Raw genomic sequence first — 14,977 nt, 5'->3', positions numbered from 1 at the left:
GCATCTCCCCTGCCCTCCCTCTGGTGCCTGTTTGGGTGTAACATGAACAATTCGGTGTCAAGAGGAGCAGTTTTTCTGTTAAAGGCAGTCATCCCTTGTTTCCCTGACCTCCCTCCTCCCCTCTGTGCTGATTACCAGTTGCATTAGATTGGGCATCAAGTTCCCACCAATAAAATGAGACCCAGTCACCACCTACATCAGGGATAAAAGACAGCGTTCATCTTGGTGAGTGTGTTTGGTAGCCTGGTTTGGGTTCTGGCTCTATAGAGTTGCCTTAGCAAATTGCTTTCATTTTGTTCGTGTGTCACTTAGCGCAGCACCAAGATGACACAATGACACAAAACAGCACTCAGTTCTGTGAACAAGAGATCCCCAGGAGCTGCCCCTTCTGCTGCCCCTTCTGCAGAGCTAATTAGCTTCCATGCTGTGGAGTGTCCAAAGCCCAAATACAGTTTAACCTGGACTATATTTTTAGTCACCTAAATAGCCATTCCTTGTCCACCTCTTTTTTAGATCTAATAGCCTGTAACAGATTACACACCTTTAATCCCAGCACTGGAGAGACCAAGCCAAGTGGATCTCTGTCAGGCCAAGGCCAGCCCTGTCTACATTGGGAGCTCCAGACTGGCTTGGGCTACATTGAGACCCTGTCTCAATAAAAAGGGGTTGAGAGGATTTAGCTCAGTGGTAGAATAGAAAGGGGAGATGTTTTAATCAAACCAGAGTTGCCATTAACCAAAAGGCTAAGCATCACCAGACAGCGTCTGAGGCCTACAATGGAGGTCCCCACATTGCCGTAAGATGTCTCCACAGTATATTTGAAAAATGTCTTGACTTATGTCTATTACTGTAAAAATGTCACATAACTGATTCCACATTGGAACATGGGTTTGGACTTGACCTTAATCCATGTTTCTGGGCATGGTCACTCATGTTTGGCTTTTCAATAAACTGTCCCTTTGAGTAAACGTTGTGGATTTCAAACAAAATAAGAAGTTATAGTGAAACAGGAGAGACCGTGGCCTACAAATACAGATTCATGATACCCCAAATACCATGTTCCATCATGATACCCCAAATACTGTGTTCTACCATGGTAACAGTTTTGTGTATTCTTACAGTTAACAATCAAGGCATTTTTTTTAAAAATTCATGTTTCTACCAAGCAGACAGTCTCTGCTGTCAGCCTTAGATGCTATCAGGTGACACTCTTTGCCTTTGGGTTGATGAGAGGGAGAAATCTGTGTGTACATTCCAAAGGATTTACCTAATAGTCACAAGGATATTAGGTCAGACACAGAGGTGAACAATACATGGCTGTTGGAGCCTAACCTCTCCAGCCAACATGAATGTCTAACAGAGGCCTACGTGGGCTGCCTCCCTGAGCCCCAGATAACATTGATTTTGTTGAAAGGTATTCACCAAAGAGGCTATTCAGACATGGGTTTAAGCCAGTAGAAACTCTATTAGTCAGCCAACAGCTACACTGGGTGTTTGAGATCGCAGTCTAGCCCTGAGCCTTCCTCATGGTGTGCTTTTAAGAATAAAAACCATGTTGTGGGTTGACACACTTCAGTTAACAAGAAGAGTTAGCCAGAAGCAGAAGTACAGAAGCCATAGAGCAAGGTTGGTACATTTAGAGACTTTGGCGGGTGGTGCTCTGTGTGTGTTGAGATTTACAGACTGAGTGGCACCTTTGTCATGCAGCCAGCTGTGCTAAGGTCTGGTGCCTGTTACAGATATGCCTTAATTCTTTTACCTCCTCCTCTGCCTATCAGTCTTTGGTGCCTTTTAAATTATCATGTACACATGTGTGGGCTTGAGGTGTATGCACAAGGACAAGACTCCCAGACCTCCACCTGATGTTTGGCTGTGGGTCTCTGCATCTGTTTCCATCCACTGCTGGATTAAGCCTCTCTGATGACAGGTATGCTAGGCTCCTGTCTTCAAGCATAACAGTATCAATTATAGTATCAGGGGTTGACTCTCCTACATGGGATGGGTTTTAAGATGGACTAGTCTTTGGTTGACCGTTCCCTCAATCTCTGCCCCATCGTTATCCCTGTTCATCTTATAGGTGGGACAGATTTTGGGACGAAGCTTTTGTGGATGGGTTGATGTCCCCCTCCCTCCTCTGAAAGTCCTACCTGGCTACAAGTGGTGGGCACTTCAGTCTCCATATCCCCCACTGGTAGGAGTCTCAGCTAGGCTCACCCCCAGCCCTGGTATCCTCCCAGGACCCTCCCGCATCCCAGGTCTCTGGCTAGTCCCAAAGATGTGCGTCCACACGCACACACACACACACACACACACACACACACACACACTTCCCTTCTCCCAGCTCTCTCTCCTGCCCACTCCCCACACCTCATCCCCATCCCTGCCACACCCTCTCTAAGTTGCCTCCCTCCATCCACCTTCAAAGATTATTTTGTTTCCCCTTCTGAGTGAAATTCCTCCCTTGGGCCCTCCTTGTTACTTAATTTTTTTTGGGTCTGTGGACTGTAGCGTGGTTATTCTGTACTTTGAGGCCAATGTCCACTGATAAGTGAGGACACACCATGTGTGTGTTTCTGGCCCTGGGTTACCTCACTCAGGATATTTTCTTGCCGGCAAGTTTCATGATGCCATGGAGTTTCTTAATTAACCTTTTTTATATCATATAGCATCTCCGGGTCACTGACATGGGAGGGACTGAAGAACACTCTCAGGTGAGGATTTTCCTTTATTAATTAAGGTGTGTTAATAGTTTATAACCATTACCATGGATCTGTGTCTTAGTCTGCTTTTCTCTTGCTGTGATAGACACTGACCAAAGGCAGCTTGGTGAGGAAAGAGTTTATTTCGACTTATAGTTTGTAATCCATCTTTTAAGGAAGCTGAGGCCAGAATCTGGAGGCAGGAGCTGAAGCAGAGGCCATGGAGGAGTGCTGCTTGCTGGCTTGCTCCATGGCTTCTTAACCTGTTTTCTTATCCACTCCAGGCTCACCTACTGGGGGATGGGCAGAACCACCCACCGTGGGGTGGGCTCTCACGCATCAATCCTTAGTCAAGCAAAAGCAGTACAGACTTGCCAACGCGCAAGTGTGATGGAGGTATTTCTCAATTGAAGTTCCTCTTCCAAATGACTCTAGCTTGTGTCATGTTAACCACAACAGAATCTGACCGGCAGCACATCCTAGCTAGGCCATCATGGTATAACCAAGATGACATCTTCTTATGGGCAGAGGAGAAATTACTAACCATAGACACACCAAAAATAGCTCAAGATTTTCCCAGTAACTCACTAATCCACACCTTATTGTCACATTTTTTAATCTTGAAATGTTATTTTGTGCATATGAGTGTTTTGCCTGCATGTGAGTCTCCATACCACATGTGTACCTGGTGCCCCAGGAGACCAGGAGAGGGCGTCATATTCCCTAGAACTGGAATTATAGACCGTTGTAAGCTGCCATGTGGGCGCTGAGAGTCGAATCCGGGTTCCCTAGAAGAGCAGCCAGTGCTTTAATGGCTGAGCCATCTCTCTGGCCCCCATCCTTGCCACACTCTCAGTGTACTTACCAACAGCTAGCTAGTCTCAGTACAGGGAGAGTTGGACCAAGGTTGTGTGTTGTTTATCATGTCTGAAGCAGACTCTCAGGCAGCCCAGGTTTCCCTCAGCCTCACTGAGTAGCAGATGTCCTCAACTGTCTGATCTTCCTGTCTCCCTTCCTGAATGTTCAGATCGCAGGCGTGTACCACCACACCTGGTTTATGCAGTTCTGGTGATGGAAGCCAAGGGCTGGGCATGCCAGGCAGTCTCTCTGCCCCTTGAGCTACACTCCCAGACTGGACGTGGGGTTTCTAACCCAGCCGGTGCTTTCATTAACAAAGCTTATTTAATTCTGGGAGGGTGGTGGGGAGGGGCAGTGATGCTGACTGCCAGAGGTCAGCTCTTCTGGAGAGAGACAAACGCTGTCTACACTCAGCCAGACCGAGTCACAGCACACTGAGACCGGGAAGTGTGGTCCCGTTAGAATGGCGGCGGAGGTCTTCAAGCTTGCCATGCACAGTACGTTCAGCAACAAAGGAGGCACTGTCTATGTGGCTCACTGGCAGAGCGCCAGCCTGGCGTGTACAGAGCCCTGGGCTCCAACCCCAGCACCACAGAAGCTGAGTGTGCTGTGTACGCCTGCGTCCTCGAACTCAGGAGGTGGATGCAGAAGGATCTGAAGTCTAAGGTCTAGCTACAGTCGGCTCAAGGCCAGCCTGGGCTATGCGATGCCCTGTCTCAAAAGACCAAGGGGATGGAGGGTTGTAAAGAAGAGGAGGCAGAAAGAAAGCCAGCAGAATGTTGCAGGCTAGGGCAGTGTGTGTGGCCTGTGGTTGTGCCAAGAAACAACTTACAAGAGAAAGGGGACGTTCTGGCGGGTGGGAAAGAGGGAAGTGGCTGAGAATGATCACCTCCGCAGTCAGGGGGAGGAGGCGTGGAATGAGGCTACACATTTCTTCAGGGACCCTGGCCCATAGAAGGATGCCAACCATATTAACCTAATCAAGTGTGCCTCCTAGTTGATCCTAACTCCTCTGAAGGTGACACTAAGCATAACAGGCTCTACATAGGGTCTTTTTGTATTTTCCCCAACTCCTGTTGGTCAAGTAAGACTTCTCACATAGGACTGACTTGCTCTTCCTTGCAGGAGGGCGTGGTCAGCCAGCCCCTCCAGTTGCAGAGGGAGGGGGACTTGGAGGACCTCAGGACTTTCTGCCCAGGCTTGTTTACTAGGGTACACACCTTTGTTAAAATGTTCAAGCCACCATGCTCCTGTGCCTTTGACCTGAGACTCCACCAGGCATGTGACCATCCCACCAGAGTTGCCTCTGAAACAGAGAGAGGTAGCAAGGAAGGAGGGGGTACCTAGATTTGAGCCACTTGCCTACACTGAGATCCGGGCATGTCCCCATGCTGCTGACATGGGCCTAGTGGCGCTGTTGGGGTGGAAGGGACAATGGAAAGAGGACTTACTAAGACATAGATGGTGCCAGCCGGTGTCTGCTGTGATAGCGTGGAAGGAGCCCCAGGCATGAGGGACAACCTAACTAGGCCTTGGCACGAGGTGCTGTGCCCTCCTATGGAAGCACTCTGTTCCTCTGGAAGGCAGGTGATGGTCTAGGCTAACCAAGAGGGCACTGGACATTGGTTCCATGACCGGACCAAGTTCCAGTGTCACATTGGCCCCTGAGATGTGAACACAGTGACACCCTCCCTGGAGTGGGGGGGGGGGGGCAGGGTCACCCACCCAGCACAGCTCTGGGCGCTCTCTGTCAGCACTGCCATCAATGAGGTCCATGCTGTGTTAACACACGTGTGACCACTCTGCAGGACCGTGGTCTGCTTGGCCATTGCTGGTTTGATCATGGCTTGAGCACTCTGTCCTCCCACAGCAATGCCCAAGTAGTGCCCTGTACAATCGGAAGCCCAGTCCTTCTGCCACAGGCCTCCTGACCGCTACTCACCCTCTGTTGTCATATATTCTACTATATATTATGAAATATAATAATGTATATTATATATATAATGTGTGTATACACATATATACGTGTGTGTGCACATATGTGCCAGCTATACTGAACATGAACATGTGGCTGTCAGAGGACGACCTGTGGGAATCAGGTCACATGGGTCCCAGGGTTCTGACTCAGGTTGTCAGGCTCATTGACAGTGCCTTTGCCTAGAGCCATCCTGCCATACCCCACCCCCATCTTGGGTTTGTTTGTTTTTTTTTTAATTTTTAAAATTCATTATTTATTTTAAAACAGACTCTCTCTATGTAGCCACAAATGACCTGAAACTATGTAGACCAAAGTGGCCTCAAATTCAGAAATCTTCCTGTCTCTGCCTCCTGAGTACCTGGATTTTTGTTGTGGATGGTTGTGAGCCACCATGTGGTTGCTGGGATTTGAACTCAGGACCTTTGAAAGAGCAGTCAGTGCTCTTAACCACTGAGCCATCTCACCAGCCCTTAAAATATTTTTATTTTGATTTTTGTTTCTGAGACAAAATCTCATCCAAGGCTGGCCTTAAACTGATCTTGTTTCTGCCTGAGCAGAGTTGACACTGGTTCTCGCATAATGCAGTCCTGAAGAGCTGCTGCCATTTCTAAATGCCACTGCTCACAAGGGGATCTGAACATAGGCTCTTCCCATCTCTCATCGGATCCCAGTGGGTTCCTTCCCATGGCAACGGCTTTTGAAAACTACAGAACATTTGTAAAAGAAGAAAATCATTCGTGATCTACAAATTTTGGTCCCTTTCAAACCACCTGTAGCACTCTGAGTTCATGGACTGATAGCTACCTGTGTAAACTGCCTTGGACACACGCTGCCTCCCCTGGCAGGCTCGACCATGTGCTCGGGCCACTGGAATTGAGTTGACTGACCGGACATCTATCACCTGGGAGCAGGAACGTTGGTGCTTGCAGACTTTGGCTTGGCCTCCTTACTTCTGCCATAAAGGTCAAAGTCCAAGATTGCCGCTCCTTCGATCCAGCATCTTGAAGAGGACGAATCAAGAAGGCCTGGCATAGCTCCCAGGCCTGAGCATATTCCTCAGCCAACTTGCAGCTCCAGGGAGGAATCTGTAGTTATGTCTGTTTATATTACTGTCTGTGTGAGTATACGCGTGTATGTGCACTACCGCATTCTTGTGAAAAGCCAAGAACTTTCAGACATATACTCGCTCTTTCCTCCGTGAGACCCAAGGATCCAACAGCTCACCAGCTTTGTGCATTGCTTTTTCCTGCCAAGCCATCTTACTGGGCTTTAAAAAATGTATTTGGACCTTAGGGGTTTTTTGTTTTAGATAGTCTCCCATTGGCATAGACCTCAACAATGTGGCTATCTGGCTCACAAGCCCAGGGGAGCCTCACTTTGCGTTCTCTACACTGGGAATATAAGCTCATACACTACAGCTGGCTTTTGTGGGGTTCTGAGGCTCACACAGCCACACATTTACTGAGCCAGTTGCCCAGCCCAGCTACTAAGTTCTTGGAAGTTGTGAAGAAGCTGAGACATCCCTTTGTAGAAGTTGTGACAAACAGACCTGCACGCTAGTGTGGAGTCACCGTGCTGTGTGGCCATCAGTCAACAACCGACCACAGTCCTCCACTGACACTCACCTAAGACTGAATGGAACTGAGACCTGACTGGGGACAGAGACTTAGGGATGTCTGTAGCATGTGTCTTGACAGTGGCTCGCCAACACTCCTCCCATTGCTGGGAGAATACAACTGAGCACTGCAGACCCTCCTGACCAACCCTTCCGTTGCTTCAGAAATACCTGCTCTTCCATCCCTAAATGTTTTAAAATTATTTTGTGCATATAGGTATTTTTTTAATATGGAAGGTTTCACGGATTTGCATAGCATCCTTGGGCAGGGATTCTAATCTTCTGTGCATTATTCCAATTTTGGTATATGTGCTGCTGAAGCAAGCATACATATGGGTATTTTGCTTGCAAGGATGTCTGTGTACCACATATGTGCCTGCAGAGCCCAGAAGAGGGAGTTGGATCGCCTAGAACTGGAATTAGATGGTTGTGAGCCACCACCCGAATGCTAAGAATTGACCCCAGGTCCTCTGGAAGAGCAGCTGATGCTCTGACCGTTGAGCCATCTCTCCAAGCCCCATCTTTATGTCTTACTAGGGTGAGAAGCTGTTATCAGATACTTTGTGGGGATGGAGGAGAGGTAGGGGTGCGGTGAGCAGGGAGGTAGAGAGGAAGTAGGTAGTAAGGTAGCACTGAGATAGGGTGGCTGCCTGAAGCTCAGGTGCAGTTCACCCAGAAGCCAGCAGCATTCCTTCATGCTTCTCAGCTTCCTCTCTAGCACAGGGATCACTATGAGGAGCACCTCCTTGGTGTCCCTAGGAGCCCTGAGGTTTTATTGAGAAGTGAATCAGCAATGCCCTGTGTAGAAAGCACCCCCTCCACTGCTGCTCAGTACTGCCGCACAGTCTGCTGGTTGGTCCAAACCACCTATGTTGCAAGTACAAAGAACCCCTGGTAGCTTTGCATGTTGTTCCTTAGCATGTAAACAGGCATTATTTTCACATGGTTTTGAATGATGCTAAAATACTCAATTCATCTTGTTTGTGCATATGCTTAAACCAGAGGGGAACATTAGGCGGCTTCCTTTATTGTTCTCCACCTTTATAAAGAAAACTAGCTTCATGTGTATGGGTGCTTTTCTTACACGATAGTTTGTGCATCACTTGTGTGCCTGTTGCCTGCACAGACCAGAAGAGGGCATCAGGTCCCCTTGGAGTTACAGTTGTGAGCCACCATGTGGGTGCTGGGAGTCAAACTGTGGGCCCTCTGGAAGAACAGCCAGTGCTCCTAACCACGGAGCCATCTTCCTGGCCACTTTATGTTAGAGTTTGTTTTGTGTGTGATAGCAGAGGGCCACTTGAGAGAGTTGGTTCTCTTCCATCATGTGGATCCCAGAGCTCACACTTAGGTCATCAGGCTTAGTGGCAGGCACGTTTACCTATTGAGCTATCATGTGGATACCCCACCTTGTATTCTGAGGCAGGGTCTCTCACAACCTGGAACTCTATGCTTTAGAATGGCTAGCTAAAAGCCTAGGGGATCCAGCCATCTCTGCTGCCCTCCCTGCTGGGATTACTTGTGCTGTGGACTTCCACATGGATGCTGAGGGTGTGAACACAGGTCATGTTTGCACAGCATACTTTACTGTCTCTCCAGCACCAGGTTTTCTTTTCCTTCAAATGGAAGAGGACCGTGTCACACCCAGAGCAATGGGGCAGTTAAACACATGGAGCCTGGTGTAGGTAATCCTTAGTAAGCTAGTAACCGCTCCACCCCAGTCTTCTCCTCAGCGATGAGCACCCCATGTTTCTTTAACTTCCATTTCCAAGTATTTATTTCTTCCCAGTCAGACCCTTATTCTGAGGTCTGGCTTTGTCCTCTGGTTCTGATTTCCTGGGGTGACTCTAGCTCCTGAAGAAACACTATACTCATCTTTAAAAATACCTAAACATTTGTTCCTTGTTACTGGCGGGCTATGTTAGCCCTTCTAATACCTCTCCCTGTTGGTCACGCTCAGCCTTCCAACAGAAATGCTTTACATTATGACAGACCTTAGAAATGGCCAAACTGTGTGTGGCATATTTTGGTTGTTCCTCAAGAGATGCTAATATCCATGAGGAAGAAGCCAGGGTGTTAACTGACAGTGTTCATGGCCTGGGGCCGTATTGGAGCATGTCAAATATTCTCTGAGTGCTGCTGTCCCTTTTCTCTGGGGACACGATCACAAACTTTAAAAATGTGTAGAACTCTTGTTATCTACCACACCAAACCTTCATCCCAAGACTCGGACAGGATTCTGGGTCAGGGACATATTAGCATCTCATTCAGTCTTTAAGGATAGTTGTAATAAATACATATCTTCACACAGAAACTTAAAAAAAAATACTTTAACACAATACATTACTGCCAAGAACTACAATCAACACAGATAACACTGCTAAAACATTCATATAAATACTAATATATGCAGATTCACTCCATTAGAAAATTCATCTATTAGAATACTAGAGACCTGTGTCCGCAAAGCCCACAGAAAACAACTATTTGAACAGTAGGAGCACTAGAAACACCAACAATGAGGTTTAGGGAACAGTGGGAGGGGACAATTTGGTACATTTGCCATTTTGTCACAATGGGTGCAATCTAAAATACAATTTTAGACTAGCAGTGTATAAAAATACTTTTTAAACAATACTTTTGGTAGGCATAAGTAGCACTTTAAAACAAACAGCTATGTAGTTTTCAGGTCTTTTGAAGGCCTAGAAACAATTCGATTTACCACCTTTGGCTAGCTCACAAGATGTGGGCCTGGAAAGCAAGTTCTCTTGCACATTATGTACACATCCCACAGTCCTACAGTTTCCCCCTTCTGCCTACGGCACACAATGACCACTGCAAGAGACTTCTGTCTCAGTGTGGATGTAAAATGAGGGGGACCTGTTTCCAATTCCAGGACTGGATGAACACAAGAAAAAAGCAAAGTGGAATTCAAGGGTATATGGTTCTTATTTCACTGAAAGGCCCAGCCTGTGAGTTTAGTCTGGCATATCAATGTTTAACTTGGGAGGTGGAGGCACATATTTCCCAGGGCTCTGTGTTATAACTACCCGCGCCTTCTTTCCAAACATTGGAGCAATTTTCGGAGCTTCTGACACCGATGCGTCTTCAGCATCTTCACTGTCTTCGTGATGGAGATCGTAAGAGATATTTCCATATTCTCTTAAAAACGGAAAAACTTCTAGTAGAAACTGACAGAAATCCCTGCGAATCCCAAACCACCAATGATTGCCCCCTTTCCGCCTGAACGTTGTAGCCATCAAAGTCAGTAATGAGAGCCAAAGCGGGATGAAAATGGAAATGTAAGAGAACGTATTGTGGTCATCCAGTCTGTGAACTAGCAGGACCTCAAAAATGAGCAGGGGCACGACAATGGTGATCCAGCTGATGGCCATGGTCACATGTGTTCTTCGCTGCTCTGCAACCACATCCAGGGACCGCAGGAATAGGAGGGACCACACGATGTAATAGAGAACTACCAGGCAGAGGAATGACATGAGGATCCACAGGGGCACGAACACCACTAGCCACGGCCAGTGGATAATCCTGTCCAGCCTCAGGGCGATGAAGATGAACTGCAGGATGTTGACAGAGCACAGGATCTCCAGTTCCAAAGACCTGTCGTGTCGGAAGCCCCAGACACAGGCGGCCACGGACACAGGGGAAACGAAGAAGAGTGGCATGAAGACCAGCAGCCAAAAGTGGGTGCCCCTCTCCACCCTGTCGCAGACTAGTATCTCAAACATGAGTAGTAGCAGGTGGATGCCCACGGCGATAAGCATGGCTTTGAATTCCACGCAGGCTTCCCCCTCTGTACGGTAGCGTGGGTTGCGGGCCCACACGCCCGCACCCACCGAGGCGCCCACGATGACCAGGAGCTTCCACAGCCAGATGGGGGCGAAGACTGCCCAGTAGCTCCACTGGATGATGCCGTCCAGGCGCAGGGGCAGCAGCACGGAGAAGAGTAGCAAGCAGGCATAAATGAGGAACTTACTGGGGTTGAAGTCCTGGAACAGGCCCCTGGGGTTCATGGCGAAGGCTGTACTGCCTCTAGATGGGCATCCGCCCGCTGCGTGTTAGAGGCTCCAGACCGCAGCTCCGAGGGGCCGGAACACGTGCGAGCAGTCACGTGGCCCGGCCGGAAGCGAGCCGAGGGCACAGCGTGCGCTGGCCGCGAACGGTACGGTGCCTACGCCGGGGACACTGCCCCAACCCCGTAGCTCAGGCTTCAGTGGATGCTCACGCCGTCTGCCTTCATTTCGCAGCCACGAGGCCGACGCCGCGTTGCGTGCGGAGTCGGATGGGACCTGGCGCGCTGCGGACTCGGCGACCCGCAGACCCGCTGCCTGTGAGCTGGCCGAGACCTTCGGAGGACGCTTCCTGGAGGAGGCCGGAACATGGAGGAGGGAGTGAGCTCACATCCTCCCGGCAGGCTCGGGGGCGGGGCCCGGGACGGGGCGGGGTCGGAGAGCGGTGGGAGCAGAGCTGGGCGGAGGGCAGGGCGAGCCGGTCCCCGCAGGGGTTTGGGGTCTTTCCGAGTGGGGAGGGCAAGAGCAGCGCGTTGTCTGGCCCCGGAGCCTGGGGGTGCACGGGCAAAGGCGGGTGGCGGGCGAGCGAAGGGAGTCTGAGAGCGCGCCGGTAACTGTGACTGCCCAGCACGGATGGAAGGACGCGCGAGGAGCAGTGGCTTTGACCCTGGGTTCGGCGCGAAGGCCGGGGGGGGGGGGGGGTGCAGGCAGTCAACGGGTTAGGGCTCTGCCCAGGGCAAAACTCCACAGAGCCACTAGCGATTCTCAGGCTGCCCCTAAAAGGTGGTGCGGAGCGCCTAGGTGCTTACCAATACTCTTCTGCCCTTTGTCACCTGGTGGAGGGGTACCTGGGAGGGTGCCCCACCAGGCCAGAAACAGCTCCCTGAGGGAGCAAGTGAAGAAACTGGACCCAGAGAAGGCCTGGTTAGCGGCAGAATTAGGGCTTGGATTTAGGGCTCCCAACCTTGAGTCTCATTTTCATTTATCAGACACTGCATGAGTCTGATTCTTTTAGAACTATGTTAGGAAAAGGTGCAAGGGTCAAGAAATTTTGGTTGTACCCCAGACCCTGCCAGCCACCGGCTGAAAAGGGAAGCAAATCCATCCCAACCCACCCCCTCTCTGATAAGCTGCAATGGGTTTGTGGTTTAGATACTATTTTTTTCTGACCTGCTGGGCAGAACTAAAGGGTTCTTTCCTCCCTTCTCTGACCCTTGCTCAGCAGAGCCCTGGTTGCTAGTCCTTGCTTTTCAGCCCCGGGGCCTCGCCCTTCAGGTTCCCTGAAGTGGGATAAAAATGCATGAAAGTCTTAGGCCATTAGAGGAAAATGAGGGGGTGGAAATGGATGGCTGCCAATCTCTGCAGTTGGAGTATAGGGCTCCCAGGGGGAAGCAGAGAACCTTCACGGACGCTACTGCCTCTTCTTTCAGCCCTTCCAGAGAAAAGTGGGGACAGCTGCTAAGCCCCAGGCTTTCCTCATTCATGATGGGCACCAAGGAGTTGCATAAGGGTTGCTGGAGATTAGTGCCAGACGGCAGAGTGCCCCCCAAGCCCAGAAATTGCAACAGGTGAACCAGTGTCCAGGCCCTCTGTTTCTACAGAGCCGATTGGAGTGATGGCCCCTACTGGGCATCAGTTTAGTTTCTTGGCTTTTTTGGTGCTCCTACCGTTTAAAAAGAATGCTGCCGTAGAAAAGGGTCTTTGTGTGTGTGTGGTGTGCATGTGTTTGCACATTCAAGTGTGTGTGTGTGTGTGTGTGTGTGTGTGTGTGCAGATGCACATAGAGGCTTGAAATTCACATCAGGTGTCAACCAGTTTGCCCAGGGGATCTCTTCTCTGCTTCCGAAGGACTGGATTGTAGAGAGCTATCATGCCTGTCTAGCTTTGTATGGATTCTGTACCAAAGTTGAAGACCAAACTGCTCCTCAGACTGCGGGGCAGCTAGATAAGTACTTCATCCACTGAGCCGTTCTTCCCAGCACAGCTACCCTGAAGCTAGCATACAAACTGAATGTTAAAATAGCTCCTGTGCTGGAGTGTGTGGGGTGTAGCACCCCTGGCCACCAACATGGGCCTCCCTATTCTGAGGGTGCGTGGCTTTGGGAGACTGAGCCCAGAGAACAGGAAGTAGTGTATTGTAAAGTTTGGGGAGCCCCTGAGATGTGGCCTGACATAGTGTCCTCCTCTCACCACCCGTGTTGGGCAGCCTCAGTCTCAGCCCTCGGTCTAACCTGAGTTTCTCCTGAACTCACCTAGTCCCCTGCTGACCCCTTGTGTTGGGGGAGAGGATGTGTGTTTATAGGGGACAGAGAGTGTCAGGAGTCCTGATCTGCCAATCTTCACCTTAGTCCCTTGAAACAAAATCTCTCCTGGCCTGGACATAGGTTGGCCAACAAGCTCCAGCGTCCACGTCCCCCCACCCTGTCCTCCAGCACGGGACTTACCGGAAGCCGCTTCAGATGTGACTGCTTGGGATTTGCCCTCAGGTCCTCAAACTCCACTGGACAAATTCTTTCAGCATGGAGCCTTCTTCCCAACCCCCACTCCAGGTGACACCTGGCCACATTTCCAGCCTTTGGCTCAAGCCTGGATCTTTCCAAGGCCTCAGCCCTTGCTGAACGTGCTCTGAGCTAATACTGCAAACCTGGGAAGTTCCTTTTCAGATCCATATAGTTTAGTCGTATCTACTATGTCACAGAGAAGCCATGGTCCATCTGGTTCTTTCTGTCAGCTCCTGTCCCTAAACAGAGCACAGTCCCATCTCTGCCTACAACAGCAGGGTCCAGCTCCCACATCCTTTCTACGTATTGTGGAGGTGGAGGAGGCCCAATGCTGTAGCAAGCTACCAAGGCTGTCCTGTCCTATCTGAGACAGAAACGATAACCTCCTCAAAGTGCAGACAAAGAGAGTCGTGTATAAGAACCTGGTGCTGGGATCCCAGCTGTAGTGGCCATTGTCACCGGCTATCTCTGCATCAATTAGATGCCGCCTCCCACAAGGACAGGTGCCACTGTCCTAGGGCTTCCAGCAGTCCTGCTGCTCTGACCTTGTCATCTATCAGCCTCATGCCCACGCAGGCCTGTGAGGAAACAAAAGTACTAGTGAGGCTGAAGTGACTGTGCCCGCCTGGACTGAGCATCAGCCCTGCCCCACCCACCCAACTGAGCAGCACCCCCACCCTCATCCCAGGACTGAGCATCAGCTCCGCCCCCCCCCCACACACACACAGACTGAGCAGCAGCCCTCCCCACCCCTCCACCCTCCCCCCCCCACACACACACACAGAGCAGCAGGGCGGCCACATACAAATGGTAAGGCTGCAGCTCTAGGGGTCACTCAGAGCAGGTGCTTGCTGGACATAGTGTTTCAGAGCATGCTGTCACCTGCAGCTGACCTGAAAGGCTCTGCTCAACCCTAGGTCTGGGTTTCTTCAGCTCTTTCCTGGTGTTCTCCTAGCACCTGATTTGTCCTGAGATACAGATTCAAGAGATTACAGCCCCCAGGGAGCCAAGTTTCATCAGGACCTTTGAAACTTAGTCTCAGGCCTTAGCAGCTTTCCTTGTATGAGTTCATTCCTTAGCTTGTGTATTAACTAGACAGTTAAAGTCCCGGCATCTGCCCTGTGACCCAGCCCTGTCCTAGACACATGATGCAACATGGAGCTCCTCCCATGGCTTCTCCTGTGCTGTCGCCTTCCCAGTTCTAGTGTATGTCACTTCCTCCAAGAAGCCCTCCATGACTATGCTCCCTGCACACAGCACCCCGTATTGTTTTCCCCGTTTGTTTTGTGTCTGCCAGTGCA

At 50.1% G+C, this 14,977-nt stretch overlaps 1 protein-coding gene, 1 long non-coding RNA gene and 1 pseudogene across 2 annotated transcripts; 1 reads left to right on the top strand and 2 right to left on the bottom strand.

Annotated features, from left to right (window-relative positions):
• The first annotated feature begins 1,523 nt into the window (after positions 1 to 1,523).
• Positions 1,524 to 8,209, top strand: 3830432H09Rik (RIKEN cDNA 3830432H09 gene). The gene is made up of 4 exons (NR_126486.1): positions 1,524 to 1,626; positions 1,779 to 1,927; positions 2,667 to 2,711; positions 6,093 to 8,209. It is a non-coding gene; the product is annotated as an RIKEN cDNA 3830432H09 gene (long non-coding RNA).
• On the bottom strand, positions 7,375 to 7,474 carry Gm25322 (annotated as a pseudogene).
• Positions 8,210 to 8,705: 496 nt separating the features above from the next.
• Tmem185b (transmembrane protein 185B) lies at positions 8,706 to 11,535 on the bottom strand. The gene has a single exon (NM_146103.2). The coding sequence runs from the start codon at positions 11,176 to 11,178 to the stop codon at positions 10,126 to 10,128; it is 1,053 nt and encodes a 350-aa protein (NP_666215.1). The 5' UTR covers positions 11,179 to 11,535; the 3' UTR covers positions 8,706 to 10,125.
• Between the last annotated feature and the right edge of the window lie 3,442 nt (positions 11,536 to 14,977).

The sequence above is a fragment of the Mus musculus genome, chromosome 1, assembly GCF_000001635.26.
Source record: "Mus musculus strain C57BL/6J chromosome 1, GRCm38.p6 C57BL/6J".
In the NCBI taxonomy this organism is placed as follows: Eukaryota; Metazoa; Chordata; class Mammalia; order Rodentia; family Muridae; genus Mus; species Mus musculus.
Note: the sequence above shows the minus strand (reverse complement) of the source record. Positions and strands in the feature narration are given on the sequence as shown.